Genomic DNA, 18323 nt, shown 5'->3' with positions numbered 1-18323 from the left:
ACCGTCTGTCACATTACTCCATTATTGACTATCCTCTCTCTATGCCGCACTTTTCATCCCCATGACTTGTTTTGTACGAACTGAGAGTTTGTACCTCTCAATCCCCTATTTCGCCCGTCCCCTCGCCCCCCTCCCCTCTGGCCACCACCAGTTTGTTCTCTGTATTTAAGAGTCCGGTTTTTTTAGCTGCTTGTTTGTTTTTTTTTAATTCCACATATAAGTGAAATCCTATGATATTTGTCCTTCCCTGTCTGACTTGTTCCCTTAGCATTATACACTCTAGATCCATCCATGTTGTTGCAAATGGCCAGATCTCATTTTTTATGGCTGAGTAGTATTTCATTATAGGGCTACATCCCAACTTCTTTACCCATTTATCTATCGACAGACACTTGGGCTGCTTCCGAATCTTGGTGATTGTAAATAATGTTGCAATAAACATAGGGGCGTCTGTATCTTTTTGAATTAGTGTTTCTATGTTCTCTGGGTGGATCCCAGGTGTGGAATTACTGGATCGTACAGTAGTTCTATTTTTAATTTCTTGAGGACTCCATATGGCTTTCCAGAGTGACTGCACCCGTCTGCACCACACAAGGCTTCCCTCTTCTCCACATCCTCACCAACTCCTGTCGCTTCTAGGAGCTGGTTCCTTTTTTGTTGCTTAGTAGTATTCCGTGGTGGGGATATACCACAGTGTATAGATTTATTCGTCCCTTGAAGGACATTTGGCTAGTTTCCAGTTTGAGGCTTTTACAAATAAAGCTGCTCTGAACACCCATGTACAACTTCCTACGTGAAAATAAGTCTTCCTTTTTCTGGGATAAATGCCCAAGAATGCAATGGCGGGGTCCATTTTTACTTTTGAAAGGAACTTCCAAACTCTTTCCCAGGGCGCCTGCAAGCATTTCACATGCCCACCAGCAACGTAGGGGTGATCAACTTTCTTGATAACTGGAATTTTATTTAAAAACAAAAAACTCCAGATCTCCATGGGGCCCAATCTTTCCGCAGGCTCGGTCTTTCGGAGCAACCCCAGGACGATGACACCCCATCCCTGGCAGCCTAACTCTCCCTTCTGCTACTCCCTGGCAAGAAGTCCACAGAAAGCTGGGCCAGGCCCTGCTCAGATCTGCTGCCTTGGGTCCAGCGCAGACACGGACCATCAACGGTGCTCCATGGAGCCAAATCAAATCGCACAGAACAACTGCTCAGATCAGCAAAGACCCAAAGCCAGTCAGAGGAGGCCAGATACCAGCCCCCAGGTCCCAGAACATGTCTTAACTCCCCCAGAGTCCGTCTTACTCAGCCTGAAAGGCCACCATCAGCAGGCGACCTTGAACAACATGAGTCTGAACTTCATTTCCCATGTGGATTTTTTTCAAGTACAGTACTGTAGACGTATTTTCTCTTCCTTACGATATTCTTAATTACATTTTCTTTCTCTAGCTTGCTTTATTGTAAGAACGCAGTATCTATTACGTATAACATATCAGATGTGTGCTAACGGACTATTGATGTTGTTGGTAAGATTTCTGGTCAACAGTAGACGACTCACAGTTAAGTTTCGGGGGAGTTAAAATCGATACATGGATTTTTCACTACATGGGGATTCAGTGCCACTAACCCCCATGGGTTCAAGGGTCACCTGTATGTGCAAAACAAAACAAACAAAAACAAACCCTAACTCTCATCTAGAAAGCACAGATGTACATATAATATGTAAGCAGATATACCGTATACGCATGGAGCAAAAGTTCCATGGAAGAAAGGACAATTGGGAAGAAAAACTTCTAACAAGGCTCCTAGGAGAGCAATGATGAAACCAAAGTTGAGAAACACCGTCCTGGAACCACATCGTAGCCCCTCCATCCCGGAGTCGAAGGGAGGAGGTTGTCCTAACTGGCAGAGGAACACAGCAGGACCTTCTTCTTTCTTTTTTTTTAAAAGATTTTATTTAGTTTGACAGAGAGAGACAGCCAGAGAGGGAACACAAGCAGGGGGAGTGGGAGAGGGAAAAGCAGGCTTGCTGCTGAGCAGGGTGTCCGATGTGGGGCTCCATCCCAGGACCCTGGGATCATGACCTGAGCCGAAGGCAGACGCTTAATGACTGAGTCACCCAGGTGCCCCGCAGCAGGACATTCTGAAAGGGTCCTCCCGACCATCTCGCTCCGCCCGCCCCCGCCCTGGTCTAGAATCGTCTCTGGCTCCCACTGGCTCCAGAGGGAAGTCCGAACTGCCAAGCACGGCGGCCTCTGTAGCATTCTCTCTCCCTGCGCTCCCTGTGCTCAAGCTCTTCTCAAAGCCGCAGGTGAGCTACGGATTCCTATCTCCACCCCCATCTCTCCTGTGCCAGTTCCGTCAGCCCACCCTGTTGGCTCTACCTTTCAGACCTCTCCAGAGGCGAGCCACCTGTCACACCTCCAGCATCACCGTCCTGGCCCGAGCAGCCTGCGTCTCTCACCTGGACCATTCTAGTAGGCTCCTCACATCCTCCTCGCTGAAAATCCTCAGGGGCTCCCCCGCTGCAGCCCACCATGGCAAGCCCCCTCGTCTCCTCGCCCGAGATCCTCAGACGGCCACAATCCCGCCCAGCTTTCCACGTCCCCAGCCCCGCCAGCACAGTCCCTGCCAGCCAGTCCCTGTGCCAACCTCCCAGAGCTGAGGCTGGAAACCCTTCCCTGGCTTCTCCCCCAGACCCTGGGGAGGAGCCAGAAGCCTCGCACGGTCCACCTCTGCGTCTCCAGGCTCCTCCCATGGCCACCCTGAGAACAGCCCACCGACCTGGGGCCGCCTTCTTCCTGCCCTCTTGCCCGGAGCTCTCTCTCCAACCCCCTTCACCCCCACCGGCCCCTCAGCCAGCTAGCTCGTCCGACCCTTTAGGCCTCAGAGGGCAGCCCCCCAGCGGGGCAGGGTCCCCTATAACAGCGTCGTCCTAGGACTTCTTCTTGCTGTCACAGGCTCTGCCACCCGGCATCCACTGCCTCCCCCACCAGACAAACCCCCCATGCCCTGCCCCGGTGCAGAGAGCCTGCTGCCTGCTTCCCGGCACCTGGCACAGGGGAAATGCCCAAGGACTTTCTGTGGAAGGAAGAACGGGAGGGGACGAATGTGTGTCCCTGTCTCTTTGCCTTTGTCACCCGTGACCCCCCTGGGATCACCTTTCCGCCCATCCTTTAAGGCCTCATGTGAGGCCAAGCCTTTCTCCCAGTTTCTGTGGGCCCCCGCGGGAGAGGCCGGCCGCCACCGGCCCACCCCCCCCCCCAGCGCCCTCCGCTGCAGTCGGCCGCACAGAGTCAAAACCCATTTAAACCACAAACCGAAAGTCCCGAGGCCCTCCCACGAGCAGAGAGAAGCCGAGGGGAAAGGAAGCAGCCCGCGGGCCAGAGGGAAGAGTAGTTCAGCGGACTGGCAGCTGCGAAGGGCCGGGGGCTGGCGCTGACTGACACAGGGCGGATGGCGGTGGGGTGTTCTGTCTTAGGAAACCCGAGGGCAAGACCTGCGCTCTTCTAAGAAACTCGGGATGCACTCACTGGTGGAATCGTGCACGTGCTAAGGGCGCCAAGCACAGGGCTAGCAGGCAGGGCTTCTCATCCAAACCGAAGCAACCAGGATGCGCTCGTTCAGTTAGCCCTGCCCCTGGTCCCCGCACCCCTGCCCCTTCTCAGCCCGGCGCGCAAGCCTGTTTAACGAGCAAGGCCTGAGCACACGTCATGCGCCCGCTTGCTCCGCTGGCTCCTCCATGGACGGTTTCATTTCATGGCTCCAAACCATCCTCACGCTGCTTTCTCAGAAGCAACACGGGGCTCAGAGAAGATGCGCAATCTGCCCAGGACACACAGTCCGATGTGGCTGGGCTGGGGTCCACTTCCAGAGCCCACGCCCGCCCTAGGAGCCCACACTGTGAACCCAAAGGCTCAGGAACCACCCAGCTCATGCAGAGGGGTCTACCCATAGGCTTCACCTTTGGAGTTCTCGTGCATTTGATGAGAAGTAGCTGCGGGTCAGGACTTCAGGCCCCTGCTCTCCTGGAACCCGCCGTGTAGGGCAATGGTTCTCAACCGGGTGGGATTCTGCCTCCCAAGGAACACTGGGTGAGGTCCGGAGACATTTTGGTTATCATGCCTTGGAGGGAGGTGTCACCGAGGCCTCCGGTGGTTAGAGGCCAAGGATGCTGCTGAGCCTACCAGGTCCAGGACAGCCAACCCTCCCCCACCATGAAGAATGACCCAGCACAAAATGTTGTACCAAGGTTGAGCAAACCATGTCTGGGGAGAAGGGCGGGGCAGCAGACAAGTAAACGGATGAGTATGGAAGTTCTTGGATCCACTCCACGGTATCCACTGAGTGCCCAAGGCACTGCTGGAAAGCCCTAAGCCAGGAATAAAAACCACACGGGGAGAGGGATGGGAGGATGGGAGGAGGGAGGAGGGACACCCTCCACCTCCAAGGAGAGGCCCTTTGAGAAGGGCCTGAAGGAGTCGGCAGAGTGTGGGCGGGCGGTCCTGCAGACAGAGCCAGGGGCCCGGGCAAGATGGTCTCCGCGTGCCAGGAACACCTCGGAGGGACTGAAATCCAGGAGACGAAGGGACTTAAGGGACTTAAGAGGAAGGCACAGGCCACACTTCATAGTCAGGGGACGGAGCCTGGGTCCGAGTCCACGAATATAACCTTCGATAAACACCAAACGAGAAATGGCAAAAACAGACTTTGTCTTAGAAAAAAAAAAAAAAATCATGAAAATGGTCCAATCAGGCTAAGTGAGAAAAGATTCTACAGATTTTTAAATCCCAAAAGGTTCTGGAACTGGAGCCCAGGCGAGAGCTATACCTGTGGGGAGTTTCAACTTCAGGTCCCCGGGGAGTAAGCCAACGGCTCCTCAGGCAAATGCGTGGGGCTGGATAATAGTTTAAGATGTTAATTCGTGTTTTTTCCACTGTATTTTCTCCCCTTTTTCTTTCTCTCCAACCAGAGGCTCTAAACTTCCTTGTCCCAGAGGTTTGCAGGGAAGGGGCAAGAAAAACCCACCCGCAAATCCTTCCCTACCCCGGTTTTTTCACTTTTGGAAGCCTTCATTGACTGAGCAGATTAGGTCAGGGGCCTCGGGGGGTGGGGTGGGGGAAGGAGCGGTCTATACTGTCATCCTTAGGACAAAAAAAAATAAAAAATAAAAAGTTGGCCTTTTCTTGGCTGGGGCGGGGGAGGGAGCTGAGAGTCTGCAAGGACGTTCTGTGGGCCGGCACTGACCACTTCCAGTATTTTGAATTCAAAGTTAAACAGAGGATTACCATGTGACCCGGCCATTCCTTGCCCTCGGAAAACATATGCCCGCACCAACACTGGTCCGTGAATGCTCCTGCCACCATCACAGAAGGCTCAGAGCGAGCCAGAAAGTGGACACAGCACACGTGCCCCATCCACTGATAAATGGAGAAACCGGACGTGGCGGACCTGGGCTGTGGAACCTTGGGGGATGCTGACCCCTGCTAGAACACGGATGAAGCCCGTGAAGACCGCACGCTAAGTGAAGGCAGCACGTCGTAAAGACCCTACAGGGTAGGATCTCGTTTATGCAGGATGTCCGCAAGGCAAATACGGAGAAAGACCGTGGATGAGCGGCTGCGCCCAGCTGGGAGGCTTGGCGGATGATAAGGAGTGTTAGTGGGTACCGGGGTTCTTTTTGGGGCGACGAAAAGGTTTTACAATCGCGCTGTGGTGATGGTTACTGAAAAGCACAAAACTGTACACTTTACACGGGAGAATTTTACGATCTATAAGTTATGCTTCAGTAAAGCTATTTTAAAAACAATGGAATTAAAAATCTGATCTGGGGCTTTCCCGGAAGGCCGCACAGCTCTCTCCATAGCAACCACGCGCTGCTGAGGGGGCGTACCCTCCCATCTGCCAGGGTCCTCACGGTCACTGCTGTATTACACCCGGCTGGCTTTCCCCGCTGATGTCACCCACACTGTTCAGTGGGCACTGGATTTGAGAACTTGGATCAAGAGTGACGGGACCGCAGGTGCTGAAAGTATCAGCTTCATTCTCCCATCTCCTGTGTGGTCCTAGCGACAAAGAGCCCAGGGGACCAGAAGGGACTGGATGGACGGAGCAGCCGAGGCGCAGCAGCAGCCTCCATGGGCCCATGGGGTAGTAAAGCACATAGGCTTTCAGGACAGAACCGCGCTCACTCCCCCCCTCCCCGTGCCTTGATGTTCTCAGCTATAAAATGGGGCATCAGGATAGCACCGACTATCACCGCCTTCCACAGAGGCGATGGGTTTAGAAGACTAGCACATAGCAGCCACTCGGTAAAGGCAAGCTACTGAGCCCATAGCTTCCTGTCTACACTTCCAAATTCTCAGAACTTCTGAAATCCAAAAGCTTCTTTGTAACTCATTTTGGACATAAAACCTGGCTTGACCCGAGCTCATTTAGCGAGAAAGCCTGACCTGAACGGACGTGAAACTACTGACCGTCTTTAATTATCCCCCTAACATGAATATTCCTGGCTTTTACCGCAGAGATAGGAGATGTGTTTGCTTACAGGGTGCTGCCCAGCCCCTGCCGCAGTGGTAGGTAACGGATGGTGTAGGGATCCACATTACCTTCCAAAATTTGAAAAGTTCTGGATTCTAGGACACTTCCGGCTGGGTTTCGGGGACTGTGACCTGTGGGATGATGGCAAAGACGAAGATGGATCCTGTGTCTGTCTGGCGCTACATAAGACCGTAGAGCAGAGACAGGAGGCAAACAGCCCCCCAAAATTCTGAAGACCTGTGCTAGGCCAGGACAGGAGCTCAGTACGAAAATTAAGATCTCTCCCAGAAACACCCCGGGGATCAGGGGATGAGCGTGGCACTGGCCGGATCAGCTTCAGAGAACAGAGTTTGGGGAGCCTGGGCGTGGGAGGAATGGGAACAGGGAGCTGGAGAGAGGATCCAAAACACCCCCAGACTCCCCACAAAGCCTGCAGGCCAAGCAGGCCTGCCCGCTTGCTAGTGCTTAATGGTCCCAAATCAGAGAAGAAGGCCCAGGCCCCTCACTCCCTGGAGCCATTAGCAGTGCGGCCCTGCCCACCCAAACAGGACCCGGCTGCAGGCACAGCCCCAGTCTGCCCATCCAGACCCCTGTTTAATTGGGAATCCGACTGGCCTTAGTCCTGGGTTCTGAGAGGGAGCCTCTAAATCCTTGGGATTTCCCAAGTGACTGGGGTGTCCTTGTTACGTACAAGCCCCTGGATCACACCCGAGTTTTTGCTAATGAACGAGAGGACTCAAAATGGGGGCCGGCCACCAGGCAAAGCCACCATGTGATCAGAGGGTAGGGCTTGGAGCCAGCGCCAACATCAGCCTCCAGGGGGTAGGCTGGAGGGTTAGAGAACGAGTTCAGGCGCAGGGCCTGTGAGCCCATCCATCCTGCCTATGTAATGAGCCCCCAGTAAAAGCCTCTGTACGCCAGGCTCCAGCAAGCTGCCTGGTGTATGAACACAGTTGCACCACCAAGGCTTTGCACCCCGACCCCACCACATCAGGTGGGCCCTGAAGCCATGCATTTGAGGCGCTCCCATACCTCGCCCTTAGGGTCTCTCCCTTGGATCTCTTCCGGCTTGCCCCGATTGTGTCTGTGACTCATTCTAGTGCGTGATCGCAGGGGTCTGTGGGAACCCTGACTTTGTCAGCCGGTCAGGAGGGAGGCTGGCCTGGGCTGAGACTGAACTTGTGGTGGGCATCTGAGGTGGAGGCGGTCTGGCTGGGGATCATGGCGTCCAAGGCTCGCTCTGGGCAGACGGCGTGAGAATTACATTGCAATGTACCAGTGGTATCAGAAGACCCCCCCCTTGCCTTGATTTGGTTTTCTGCCAGACACTGTCAGTCCTGCCCCAGTGCCAGGGGCCACCTGCAGCGGGGGTTAGGATGGTCTCTGTGCCCGGTAGCAGCTTCCTTCCTCAGATACTTACTTTCTTGGGTGGAGAAGAGTAGAGATTCTGGAAGGTTAATGCCTCAGGAGGGACTCTAAACCAGCGCCCGGCTGGAGCTGGTGAGTCAAGAGTGCTGCTTTCTCACCGTTTGGGTGAACAGTCCTGAGATGTGTTCTGCACAGTCTCTCAGAGGGACCCCAGCAGGACTGACCCCAGTGGCTCCCTGTGCTCCCCTTCGCATGAACGCTCCCTGTAGTGACTTTTCTCCTTTCCTGTCTTCCTTCTCCATCTTCCACGACACGTCCTGGGATTACCTCCCAAAGAAACTACCATCACCCAAGTCTTCATCTTAGGATCTGCTTTGAAGGAACCCAGATCAACCTCCGCCCCTCCTGGGGCTCTGAGTCTTTCGCTCCACTGTTGACCTCCTGCTAATCTCCCAACCTGAGAAGCCATTGGGATTTGCAGTGAACCTGCTCACCTGGGCACCCACTTGTCCATCACTGCGTAATAATCCTGCTTAGTCCACACCCTGGGCATGTCTAGGGACCCAGGCCTGCCTAATCAGTATTTCATTCTCTGGAATGGAAACTGGCTCAGGAATGAGTCTATGAACCTAGCTGACCCAGTCATAGTCCTCCTTAAAGTTTTGCAGGAGCTGTTGGAAAGGAGCTCTCTCTACCCCCTGGAATCTTACATTAAGCCTGGAGCTGCTTGTGACCCTCTTCTCTCCACATGAACAAAGCCTAATTGAGAATGAAGTCAGAAGAAAGCAGAGTTTGGAGATACATATAGATTCTTGACAACATGATCACCTGGATGCAGCCATGCCTGAAGCTCAACCACCTTGTATTTTCCAATTAGGTGAATCAAAGTGTTTTTATCATCACCCCCTTTCTTCTGTTAGCTAATGTGATTAGGTTCTTGTCATTTGCAATAAAAAGAATCTTTAATAATATAGAAATACATATTTCTCTAATTCAGACCCTCTTCATCTTTAGATGCAAAAATACACAAAAGTACTTGCTTTCTAAGTTATAGGTGAGAGACCCAGTCTGACCAGGGCAGGGAGACTGTACAGAGAGGATTATCCATGTGGGATTCTTTCAGCATAGACCCAAGAATTAGGGTATCAAGAAACTCATCCCACATAGTTACAATTGCCGCACTAAGAGAAACTCCAAGGTCCCCCAACCTCTGCCCGAAGCACACTGTGATGTCCACCTTGGCGGCCATGGAGCTGCTTGCTCCTCGGTCCACACCTCATTCTGAAAACGGTTCCTGAAACCCGATTCTAAACAACGACCATTGCCTTGCCTTGGCCACAAAATTTCCTTTTTCTCACTGCTTAACAAAATATTCTTACTGCCTTCTCCATGAGGTCTGCTTATTTCCCAGAAATGGTCACGTTTCTCTCCGTGCCGCAGCAGCTTTTACTAAAAGCCCACAGTTGGCTGGATTGCACAGAGAGTCTCCAAATGACTTTGTGTTTTTCCTAAGTAGATCGGTCTCATTTTTCAGAGGAATTGAGGAAGAACAGACGTGTTCCAGCCAGCTCTCACATTCCTTCTGGGCTCTAAGACTCTGGTCACTGGGGGTTTAAACTCAGGGAGTTCTGTCTTCCCCAATACCTCTTGGCTAAAGTCACGGGACCTGGCAAGGGGCCACAGGCGGCTGGAGCCACCCCTGGTCTAGAACTGGGTTTTGCCCGGTCCTGAGGGCCCCAGGAAAGATGTGGCCCGCTGCAGGGCCGCATCATGACTTTCATGGGCCCCACGCATGTTTGTCTCCACGGGCCTGTTCCTCCATAAAGGAAATATTAAAAATCACACTTTATGACTGCAACGGTGGAAAGACAATTATGATCCAATCTAGATTCACTCTTAGGTCTTCATTATTATTGCATTAATTTTTCTTTCGGTGGCTTTGAAAAGCAGTCAAATCGAAAACATTTTCCCTAGAAGTACTGAGAGCTCTAGCCCCAGGCCAGTGGGCCAGCAATCACAGCACCCCCACCCCCAGTCCTCGGGACCGAACCCCATCTGTACAACCACCTTCTGCCAGGAATGCAGCCCTGCTGGACGGGCACTGCCAGCCTGTCTCCCTTCCCTGGAGAGCATGACCCCCTTGCCTGCCCCCTGCCTCACTGGGACAGGGCGGGTCCCTGGGCCGTGATCCGCCCCTCGAAATACTGGAAGCCAGCTGGGAACAATAACAGGACGAGCTGAAGTCCCCCGCTCAAAGCGCCTTATGCAGCAGGCTGGGCCGGGGGTTTAACAACTTACCAGGGACAAGAGGGGAGGCGCGCAGTGCTAGCCGCTCCTCCAAGGACAGCACGTGGCAGGCCGAGCCCGGTGCCGGTGCTCCTGGCATCTCCGCCAGTGCTGGCTCTTGTGAGTCATCAGAATCACTTGGTTCGTTGTAATAACTGGTTATAATAATTGGGTTAAGTAGGGGATGCCCCAAGTCTGCTTTCCCCTCTATCCTAGAAGGCTTTGACCTTGGGCTGAGGACCCCTCCGAGTGAGCTGGTCTGGCAGCCTCCGAGCCCAGCCCTTGCCCCCCTCCCACGGGCTCGGTCAGTGGGCTTGCCCAATCCTTCCCCTCCATCAGAGCTGGCCCGAAGCCCACCCCCCTCTTCCAGGGCCCTCCTCACCCCTTGCCCTGTTCTCAAGAGGCTCCAGAAAGGTCAGGGGCCCCCCGGGCCCGGGCAGCCTCTCTGCCTGTTGCCCGCCTGTCTACCTTCTCCTTTCTCTCCCCGACTTGCTACTTCGGTCTTCGGGCATCATCTGGCTCACACATGCTTCTTAGTTACTGTTTTCTGAAGACTTGAAAGTCTCGTCCTTCCAGCCTGGTCACCCCTGCCGCTCGACCCTATGGAAAGATCACAGGGCTTTGAGGCCAGCAGGAGCCGGGTTTAATCCTGGCTCCACAACTGACCAGCTGTGTGACCCTGGGCAACTCAGTTAACCTCCGTGAGCCCTGCATTGTTTATCTGTCTGAAATGACGGCAGACAATCTTATTTTCTTTAGCAGTGGGGCTCTGGGGTCTTGTTTGTTTGTTTGTTTTGTTTTGCTTTGTTTTGAGAGGCGAAAACTTTGCTAAGCCCTTTGAGGCGGGGGAAGAGCCCGCACCTCCTACCCCAGGAGAGGTCTGCGGGGGACCCTGGGTCAGAGGCTCTGGCCGTCTGGACCCTCCTCAGAATCGTGTTTCTGGCTGCCTCAAGTAAAACACACGGGCTGAGAGAGCTCTGTGGAAATCTAGTTAGCAAAACATTCAAACAGGTGTGCGGCACTGGAGGATTTGTCTTCTTCGTTAACACCGTAGGTAACAGCATTCTGCAAAAGCTCTAGGAAGCTTTTCCCTGTGGAACGAACGCACCTCAAGGTACGTGCCCGTGCCGCGACTGTGGCAGGAGAGCCAAGACACAGACTGTTACTTGGGACGACCGCGCAGGCGCTCCCCTCTGCGGAGTTCTGTTGTCTCCGTTCACTGCGGAACGACCTACTGCCTGTCAGTCACAAGTTCAAGAACTGAGGCTGGAACATTAGTCCCCATCTGGGCTCATGGACCCCCCGAGTTCTGTGGTCTCCTTTCTCACCTCCTGGCCGGTCTCCTCGCCTCCACTCTCGCCCCACTCCGTCCACGCCACGGCCAGGGCCCTCGCCCCCAAATGCACACTTGACCATAGCCCCTCTGCTCCAGATTCCGGATGCCTGCCGGTCGCCTTCAGGGGAAAATCTGAAGATCACGGCAAAGCACCGAGACCCTCCCTCAGCCAGCTCTCCGGCCTTATCTCTCGATTCTCTTGCTCTCTCTCCTCTGCCTTCCCGTCATTCTGAACAACTCGGAGTTTCCAGAATATGCCACCCCACTAGGCCTCTCTGCCCATGCTGTTCCCTCTATCCGGAAGGCCTTCCCCAAGCTGTCCATGAGGGAAACTCTTGTGTTTTCTTCCAAGTGTCAGCTCAAAGGGATGCTTCCCCACCCCCATCCCCCATCCCCCGCCCTGGGCCCGGTACACAGAGGTCAACCCACTGTTTTCTAATTGTTGGATGAGCCTGTCTCTCACAAGACTGCAAACTTCAGGAGGGTGACGACACAGCCGTTTTTCCTTTGACTCCCCCAAACCTACAGTGCCTGGTCCTTTAGGCCTTCACCTAATATTGGTTGAGTAAATCACTCCAAGATGGAAGGAGGGGAAAAAAGAACAAATAGGTCCAGAAGAGTCCACGGTTCGATAGCTAGGAAGGTGTGAGCGGGACCCCAAACGGACAGCACGCCACGAGGCTCAGTCTCTTGTTCTTTGCTTTCCTTTCCTGTGATGGTTACATTTCCACGTCCCAAGAGTGCCAAGTCGCGCGCGTTTTGATCAGTGCGCTGTGCTGTGATCTCTTGAATTCCGCTCGCGATCTTGGAGGGGTCCCTCTGTTAGACGCACACACTTCAATCAGGGGGAGATGATCTCCCTGACCAAAGACTCACCGTTTCAGTCTCATTAAACGGAGGGTTCTTCCAATGCGTGAAGAATGGGATTAGACTTATAGAAATTCAATTTACATTTGGCTTTTTAGGAACAGGTATCTTCCACAGCCAAGCCACCACTATACCCGTCAGGCCGCCGGAAGTTATGGCTCCTAGGCGGCTTTTACTCCCTCGGGCACATTCCCTGCTTAACCCCTCCTGACCTGGATCTGTTGAAACAACTCCGGGCACCTGGCCACGTGATCCAGTGGCCTTTTCTTGGAGTCGTCTGTCTCCACCTCCCTGAGCCCCATCACAAGGCTGGCCAACCCATACCTAAAGCCCTCAAAATGCCCGGCTCTGGGTCTTTTCTGCACCATGTCCGCCCACCCCCACGCTAGTCCCTGAGCTCCCAGAAATGTTGGCTCCCTTGGCTTCCACCTGAATGTCTCAGAAGCACATAAACTAAAGCAGATGAGTGATGGGCCTGCCTCCCCCAAAGGGCCTCCCCCTTCCTATCGCTATGGAAGACATCATCATCCGCTCATTCTCATAAGACACCGCTCTCCGCCTTGTCCCGCAAATACCATCCATCACCGGCCGTAAGATGTTCAGCTCCCGAATGTGTCTGCAGCCAATCCACCTCTCTCTCCTGCACATGGGAAAGGCCACCAAAGCGGCAACTGTCCCTTTCTAAAACCCCAGTCCTTACGATTAGCCCAGCACCTGGCACAAGATAGATTTTCCATAACCACCAAAGGCGTGAATAAGTGAGCAGATAAATCCTGTTTTACGGACCGTAACCCGGAGGCTCAGAGAACGGAAGTGACTGGTGTAAGGTCACCCAGCGGGAGGGCGAGGGGGCGGGGCACAGCCCAGCCTCCGCTCCAAGGCAGCTCCGGCACCCACAGTCCATTCCGCCCGAGCCCAGGGTTGGGCTCCACGGCCTGAGGCCCTCCCCCTTACCTGACAGCACCGTGAAGACAGCCGCGAAGGCGTTGAGCTTGAGCCCGTCGATGACATTGCTGGAGTGAAAGAGCTCAAGACACATGAGGCTGAAGCCAACCACCAGCAGGAGGATATAGAGCACCTCGGAGACCACTGACAGCCACAGGACCCCTGCACGACAGGGTCAGAGCGGCCGTGAGAGGAGGGACCCAGCAGGACAGCCCCACCGGGCATACCTCCCCCCCTCCCCACGCCCATCGGTGGGAGAACCCAGACTCTGGGGTGTGTCCTGATGACACAGTGGATCACGGCCAGGTCCCCAGAACTGGCTCAGGCGTCCCCAGCCCGAGTCAGGGGGAGCCCGAGGTGCGGGACCCCTTCTGACAGGAGGGAGGAGCCTCCGTCCTGCAGCTGAACAGGGTCCCTTTCCTCATCTGCTGGGTGACGGCTCCAGGCGGGAGCTGTGTGATGGCCCGGAAGGCACCTGCCTTAGGACGAAGCGGACATGGTCGTTTCCGAGCTGAGTGCCGGGCAGGTGACATCACCGGGCCAATCCCCAGCCCCCAGGGCTTCCCAGTGGCTAAACTGGTCAGGGCGGTGTTCTCTGTCGCCTGCAGCTACGGGCAGGCTCCATTTTCATTGACCTTACTCCACTTTTTTCTAGAATTTACTAGAGCTCCTGCCATACCTTCAACCTCGCGGCCGTCCTGGAAGCAGCCGTGTTCTAGAGGGAGGGGCTTGTGACCCGGAAGAGCAACTCTGGTGAGAGTGTAAGCCTTATGACAGCGCCTGGTTCCAGCTGTTCCTGAAGGCCCACGGCCCCTCTGCCCTTCCCGTGGTTTGGCTCCTCAAGTGTTTGTTTTCCCTGAGCTAGCACAGCTCCCTTTTCTCCCCAACTTTTCCATTTTGGGTTGCCATCATCTGCCACCTAGTGTAGGGGGCATAGTCTGCTTCTTACACACACACACACATACACACACACACACCCCGTCTCCCCCCTCCCGCCCCGAACACCACCACAAGACTTTCCTTTGGAGTGTCCCTTCCCTCCTCTCCGTCTGTGTAGCTCAGTTGCAGCTGACACATCCTGGCTCCACTTTTGGGGACATAATTCCTATCCAGTCCATCGGAGCTTCAGGACCCCCTGACTCTAGTCATCGGTTCCGGAATGAACCTCTCTATAACCTCTCTTCTTCACCTACAAAACAAGGATAATAATAACACCTATTTCATAGTGTTGTCGTGCTGTGAGGATTCCATTAGACAGCAACGTGAAGAGCTTGTTCTTAGCATCTAGTGACAGCTCAATTTGTGCAATATTATTGTTGTTGTGTGGGAGGAACACGTCCCCACCGTGCCCCAGGAAATGGAGCCCCGGGGGCGCTTGAGTGAGGTGAAGGGTCAAGAAAGAGAAATGCAATTGTGGGAGCAGATAAGATTTCTGAGAAAAAGGATGGGTGAAGAAAATGTAACACATCCGGGGACTTACTTTCCAAGCCACACGAATCACTGTTAGAACAAGGCTCAAGCTTTAGAGAAGGGACTAGGGACCAGGCCTGACCAGCCAGAGATGGACGTATGACCCAAGTCAGTTCAATGAGAGTCAGTCGCAGGACTTTGACTGGAACTATTGGCAAAAAAATTCCTTTCTTTCTACTAGGTTTGAGCCTGGGACGGGGTAAGGATGCAGCTGACGGAGTCACCAAAGGGCAAGGGATTTCCTAAATGCAGAGCCAGTGCCAAGGAAGGCAGCGCTGTGGGCGGAGGAGATAGTGTCCCATGACGTCGTTTGAGCCCCTGGATCCAGCCGTGCCTGAAGCTCCCAGTCATTTGTTCTTTCTATCACATGAACCATTTAAGTCCTTGTCTTTGCCTAAGCCAGTCTGAGGTGGAATTCCTATCCCTTACAACAAAGAGTCTCTTCTCCAAACCTGTCAAACATGTCCCTCCTACCTCTCTGCCTTTATAAAATTGTTCCTTCTACTGGGAACGTGCTAGGGACATCTAATATATACTATTTAGTGAATGAAGGCAATGGACAGAAATTCTTAGTCCTTATCTGCTCCCTGATGAAGAATCCAGATTCTGAAACACCCACTATCATTCCTAGCACAACAGGCTTTCAGAGCTGTGGAGAAATTCTTTCTTTTTTTTTTTTTTTTTTTTTTTTTGGCTACAAAAATATCACATCTCCTGGGCAATCCCTTGGATTTCTGTAAGAGAATAATGTGCTCTTGGCAGCCTGGCTGTTGTTGAAACACCCCCTGGCGAGGCACACTTATAGCCTCTGAGGCCCCTCTCTGGCCCAAGGCCCACCAAGGCAGGGAGGAAGGCAGGAGATGCGGGGCGAGCTAAGCCACACCAGGAGGGCGGCAGCGCCCACGGAGGCCTGGCCTCCCTCCCAGCAGCCTTGGCCCCTAGCTGCCGTTGCCCTGGTGGCAAGTGGAGGCCGCCCCTCACCACTGTGCTGCTTCCTGACTCAGCACCTCCCCCAGAAAGTCCCTATTCCCCACCCCCGGGGGGTGGTGCTCTTGCCCCTGCCCACACGGGCTGAGGGCCAGGCCTCCATCCCTCCCCCCGCCCCCTCCCCTCGCAGCGGCGTGCAGCTCTGCTCTTACAGATGCGCTGAGAGTTGGGATGGGGTGTCAGAGGCCGAGATGCCCAGAAAATAAGAAAGTTAGCTGTGGGGAAACAGGCACCCGTCTCTCTGATGCCTGGTTAGGCTTACTCAGGGTTCTTCCTGCCTCCCCCAATGCCCTTACCGCTCTCCGCTGGGGCATTGCCTTTGTACAAGACTGACATGTAAATCCTCATCTCAGTGTCTGCTTCTAAAGGAGGCTGACCTTGGGCACCAGCATTCACCTGTTAACCTCCCCACGCCCATACGACCTAAGTGAGGCGGCACCCGCTTTACAGAGGAACAAATTCTGATCAGAGGGACTAAGCAACGATACTGCCCAGCTAGGAAGCGGTACCGCCTGGGTTCGAACCCAGGCTTCTCCGACTCCAGGAGCCACACTGAAATCACATCATTCTCCACCCTGAGGTGGGTCAGAGGTGCCCCGCCTGGGTTGGAGGGCACAGGGCTCCCTGGCCACAACTCTCTGGCATTCTAGATAATTCCTGAACCAGGATTCCCGCAAGAGGGTGGCCACCCAGTGGGATGGGGGAAGGGTAGACTCCAGTCCTCCCCGATCCCAGCAGATGTCGGGGTGAGGAGGGTGAGGGGTAGGAGGTCACAAGGAAGAGCAGACAGGTCTTGAGGACGCCGGAAGCCAGGCTGTGGAAGGTGCGCTTGACCCATGAGGCTTAGGCAGTGAGGTGCTTAGCAAGGGAAGGCCCCCCGGCAGGAGGGTCTGGAAGGCTGCACGGGTGGGGCGAGCGGCTGCAGGTGGGCTGCCCCAGCAACGGCAGGAGGGGAGGACAAGCAGGGAGGCCGAGAACTTCTGAGGCAGGGGCTTGGGGGGACTCTGACCACGAAGGTGGTGACAAAGGAACACGGAGGAGACCAGAGTGGGGCCACGTGCCCTGCTGGGGCAACTGAGGCAGACGGTGAACGTTCTTCATGGAGAATGAGGTGATGCTCAGGCAAAAAGACAACGAGGGTCCACAGGAGTTGCAGGACCTCCAAAGGGCTGTCCGGGACGTAGCCGGAGCCCGGGCAGAAAGGTGCGGGCATTGGCCAGACGTGGGCGCTCACGACGTCTCGGAGCAAAGGGTGGGAGACAGATCCACAGGAACATCGGTACTCGGGGAGGGGGGCCGGGGCCAAGGCTGTGAAGACCACTGGGTGGGTGACCCACCCGCGTCTGTGCACACTGCTCCCTGCTGGCACATGGACTCCTTGCACCCCTGTGCTTACCCCAGTCCCCCAGAGCCCACCCCCTACCTTCACCCACATTCAGGGCAGGCTGGACTCCACCCCGCCCCCAGCGGCAGCCCCCAACCAGCCCCTGATGTGAACTGCTCAGTACCCCAAGTGGGTAACATATCTGGGCTGCCCACCAGGGAACCGTGTCTCCCCACAACACGAAATTGTCTGAGTCAAAAAGTGAAGAAGCTACTCAGTTCTCTGTTATTTTTAAAATTCTTATCACCTCAATCAAAAGAGTCCCTCTTTGGTGCTAATGGGTCCTTAAACACCTTTCTACCACCTGTCAATTGTTTCCAGTCCGGGAAAGGGCTCAGCATCTCCAGTAGCTCCTAGGCAGACTTGAAGGACATTTAGACAATTTCCTTCGGGGCTGGCGAGTCTCCATCAGCCCCATCCTCTCCTGCTCTTCCCACGGCTCTCAGCTCCTCTCTGACCTGCTCTGTGCCCCAGGGGCCCTGACTCCTAGGACTGTACCCCCCAGGCCGCCCCACCCTCTGGATGAACAATGAAGGGCACCCGCTAGAAATGGGGGGTGGGTGGGGCGGAAAGTCCGCGTTTCTCTGCCCTGCTTCCTGACTTGTTCCCCTTCTCTGGCAGAGACTTCATTTTCTTACTTTGACCACAGCTCCCGAGGGTTGTGGGAGCCAAGCAGCTGCGGCTTGGCTGTTCCCACCCTTTTTCCTGCCCACCCAAGGCTGGTAACGGCTCCCCTCTGCTGCCAGCCTTCGGGGCCCTCAAATTCTCTTAGCCCTTCCCATTCCTCTATAAGGACTTCTTCATCAAAGCGCCTTCATTGGGAGCATTTGGGGGATTCTGTTTCCTGCTGGGACCCTCCCCAGCACGTCGTGGTTTTTGGCAAGGGATCCAATTAGAGCAGCGATCCGAGCCAGTGGTCTCAGTGTGGGCCCCAACCCGCAGCCGCACGTGGGAAGAAGTGATGCTAATTCTTGGGCCCCGGGACCCATCTGTGTTGTAACGAGCTCTCCCGGCGATGCTGACGAGCTCAGACATGAGCACCGCTGATCAAAAGCTCCCTTTTTAGCGTAGGTATAAGAAAGTGAGTCAACTTCGGGGGCGCCTGGACCGCTCCGTCAGCTAAGCATCCATCTCTGGATTTCC

At 54.6% G+C, this 18323-nt stretch overlaps 1 protein-coding gene across 4 annotated transcripts in view; it reads right to left on the bottom strand.

Moving 5' to 3' along the window:
* Positions 1–18323, bottom strand: part of GSG1L (GSG1 like) — a 193224-nt gene that overhangs the window by 57357 nt on the left and 117544 nt on the right. For all 4 annotated transcript variants that reach the window (XM_082714643.1, XM_082714642.1, XM_082714644.1 and 1 more), the window contains exon 3: positions 13349–13501. In XM_082714643.1, coding sequence (XP_082570769.1) covers positions 13349–13501 — 153 coding nt within the window. The remainder of the gene's footprint in view (positions 1–13348; positions 13502–18323) is intronic.

This window comes from Mustela nivalis, assembly GCF_964662115.1.
Source record: "Mustela nivalis genome assembly, chromosome: 19".
NCBI classification, from domain to species: domain Eukaryota; kingdom Metazoa; phylum Chordata; class Mammalia; order Carnivora; family Mustelidae; genus Mustela; species Mustela nivalis.
This window is presented reverse-complemented; position numbering and strand designations above follow the sequence as displayed.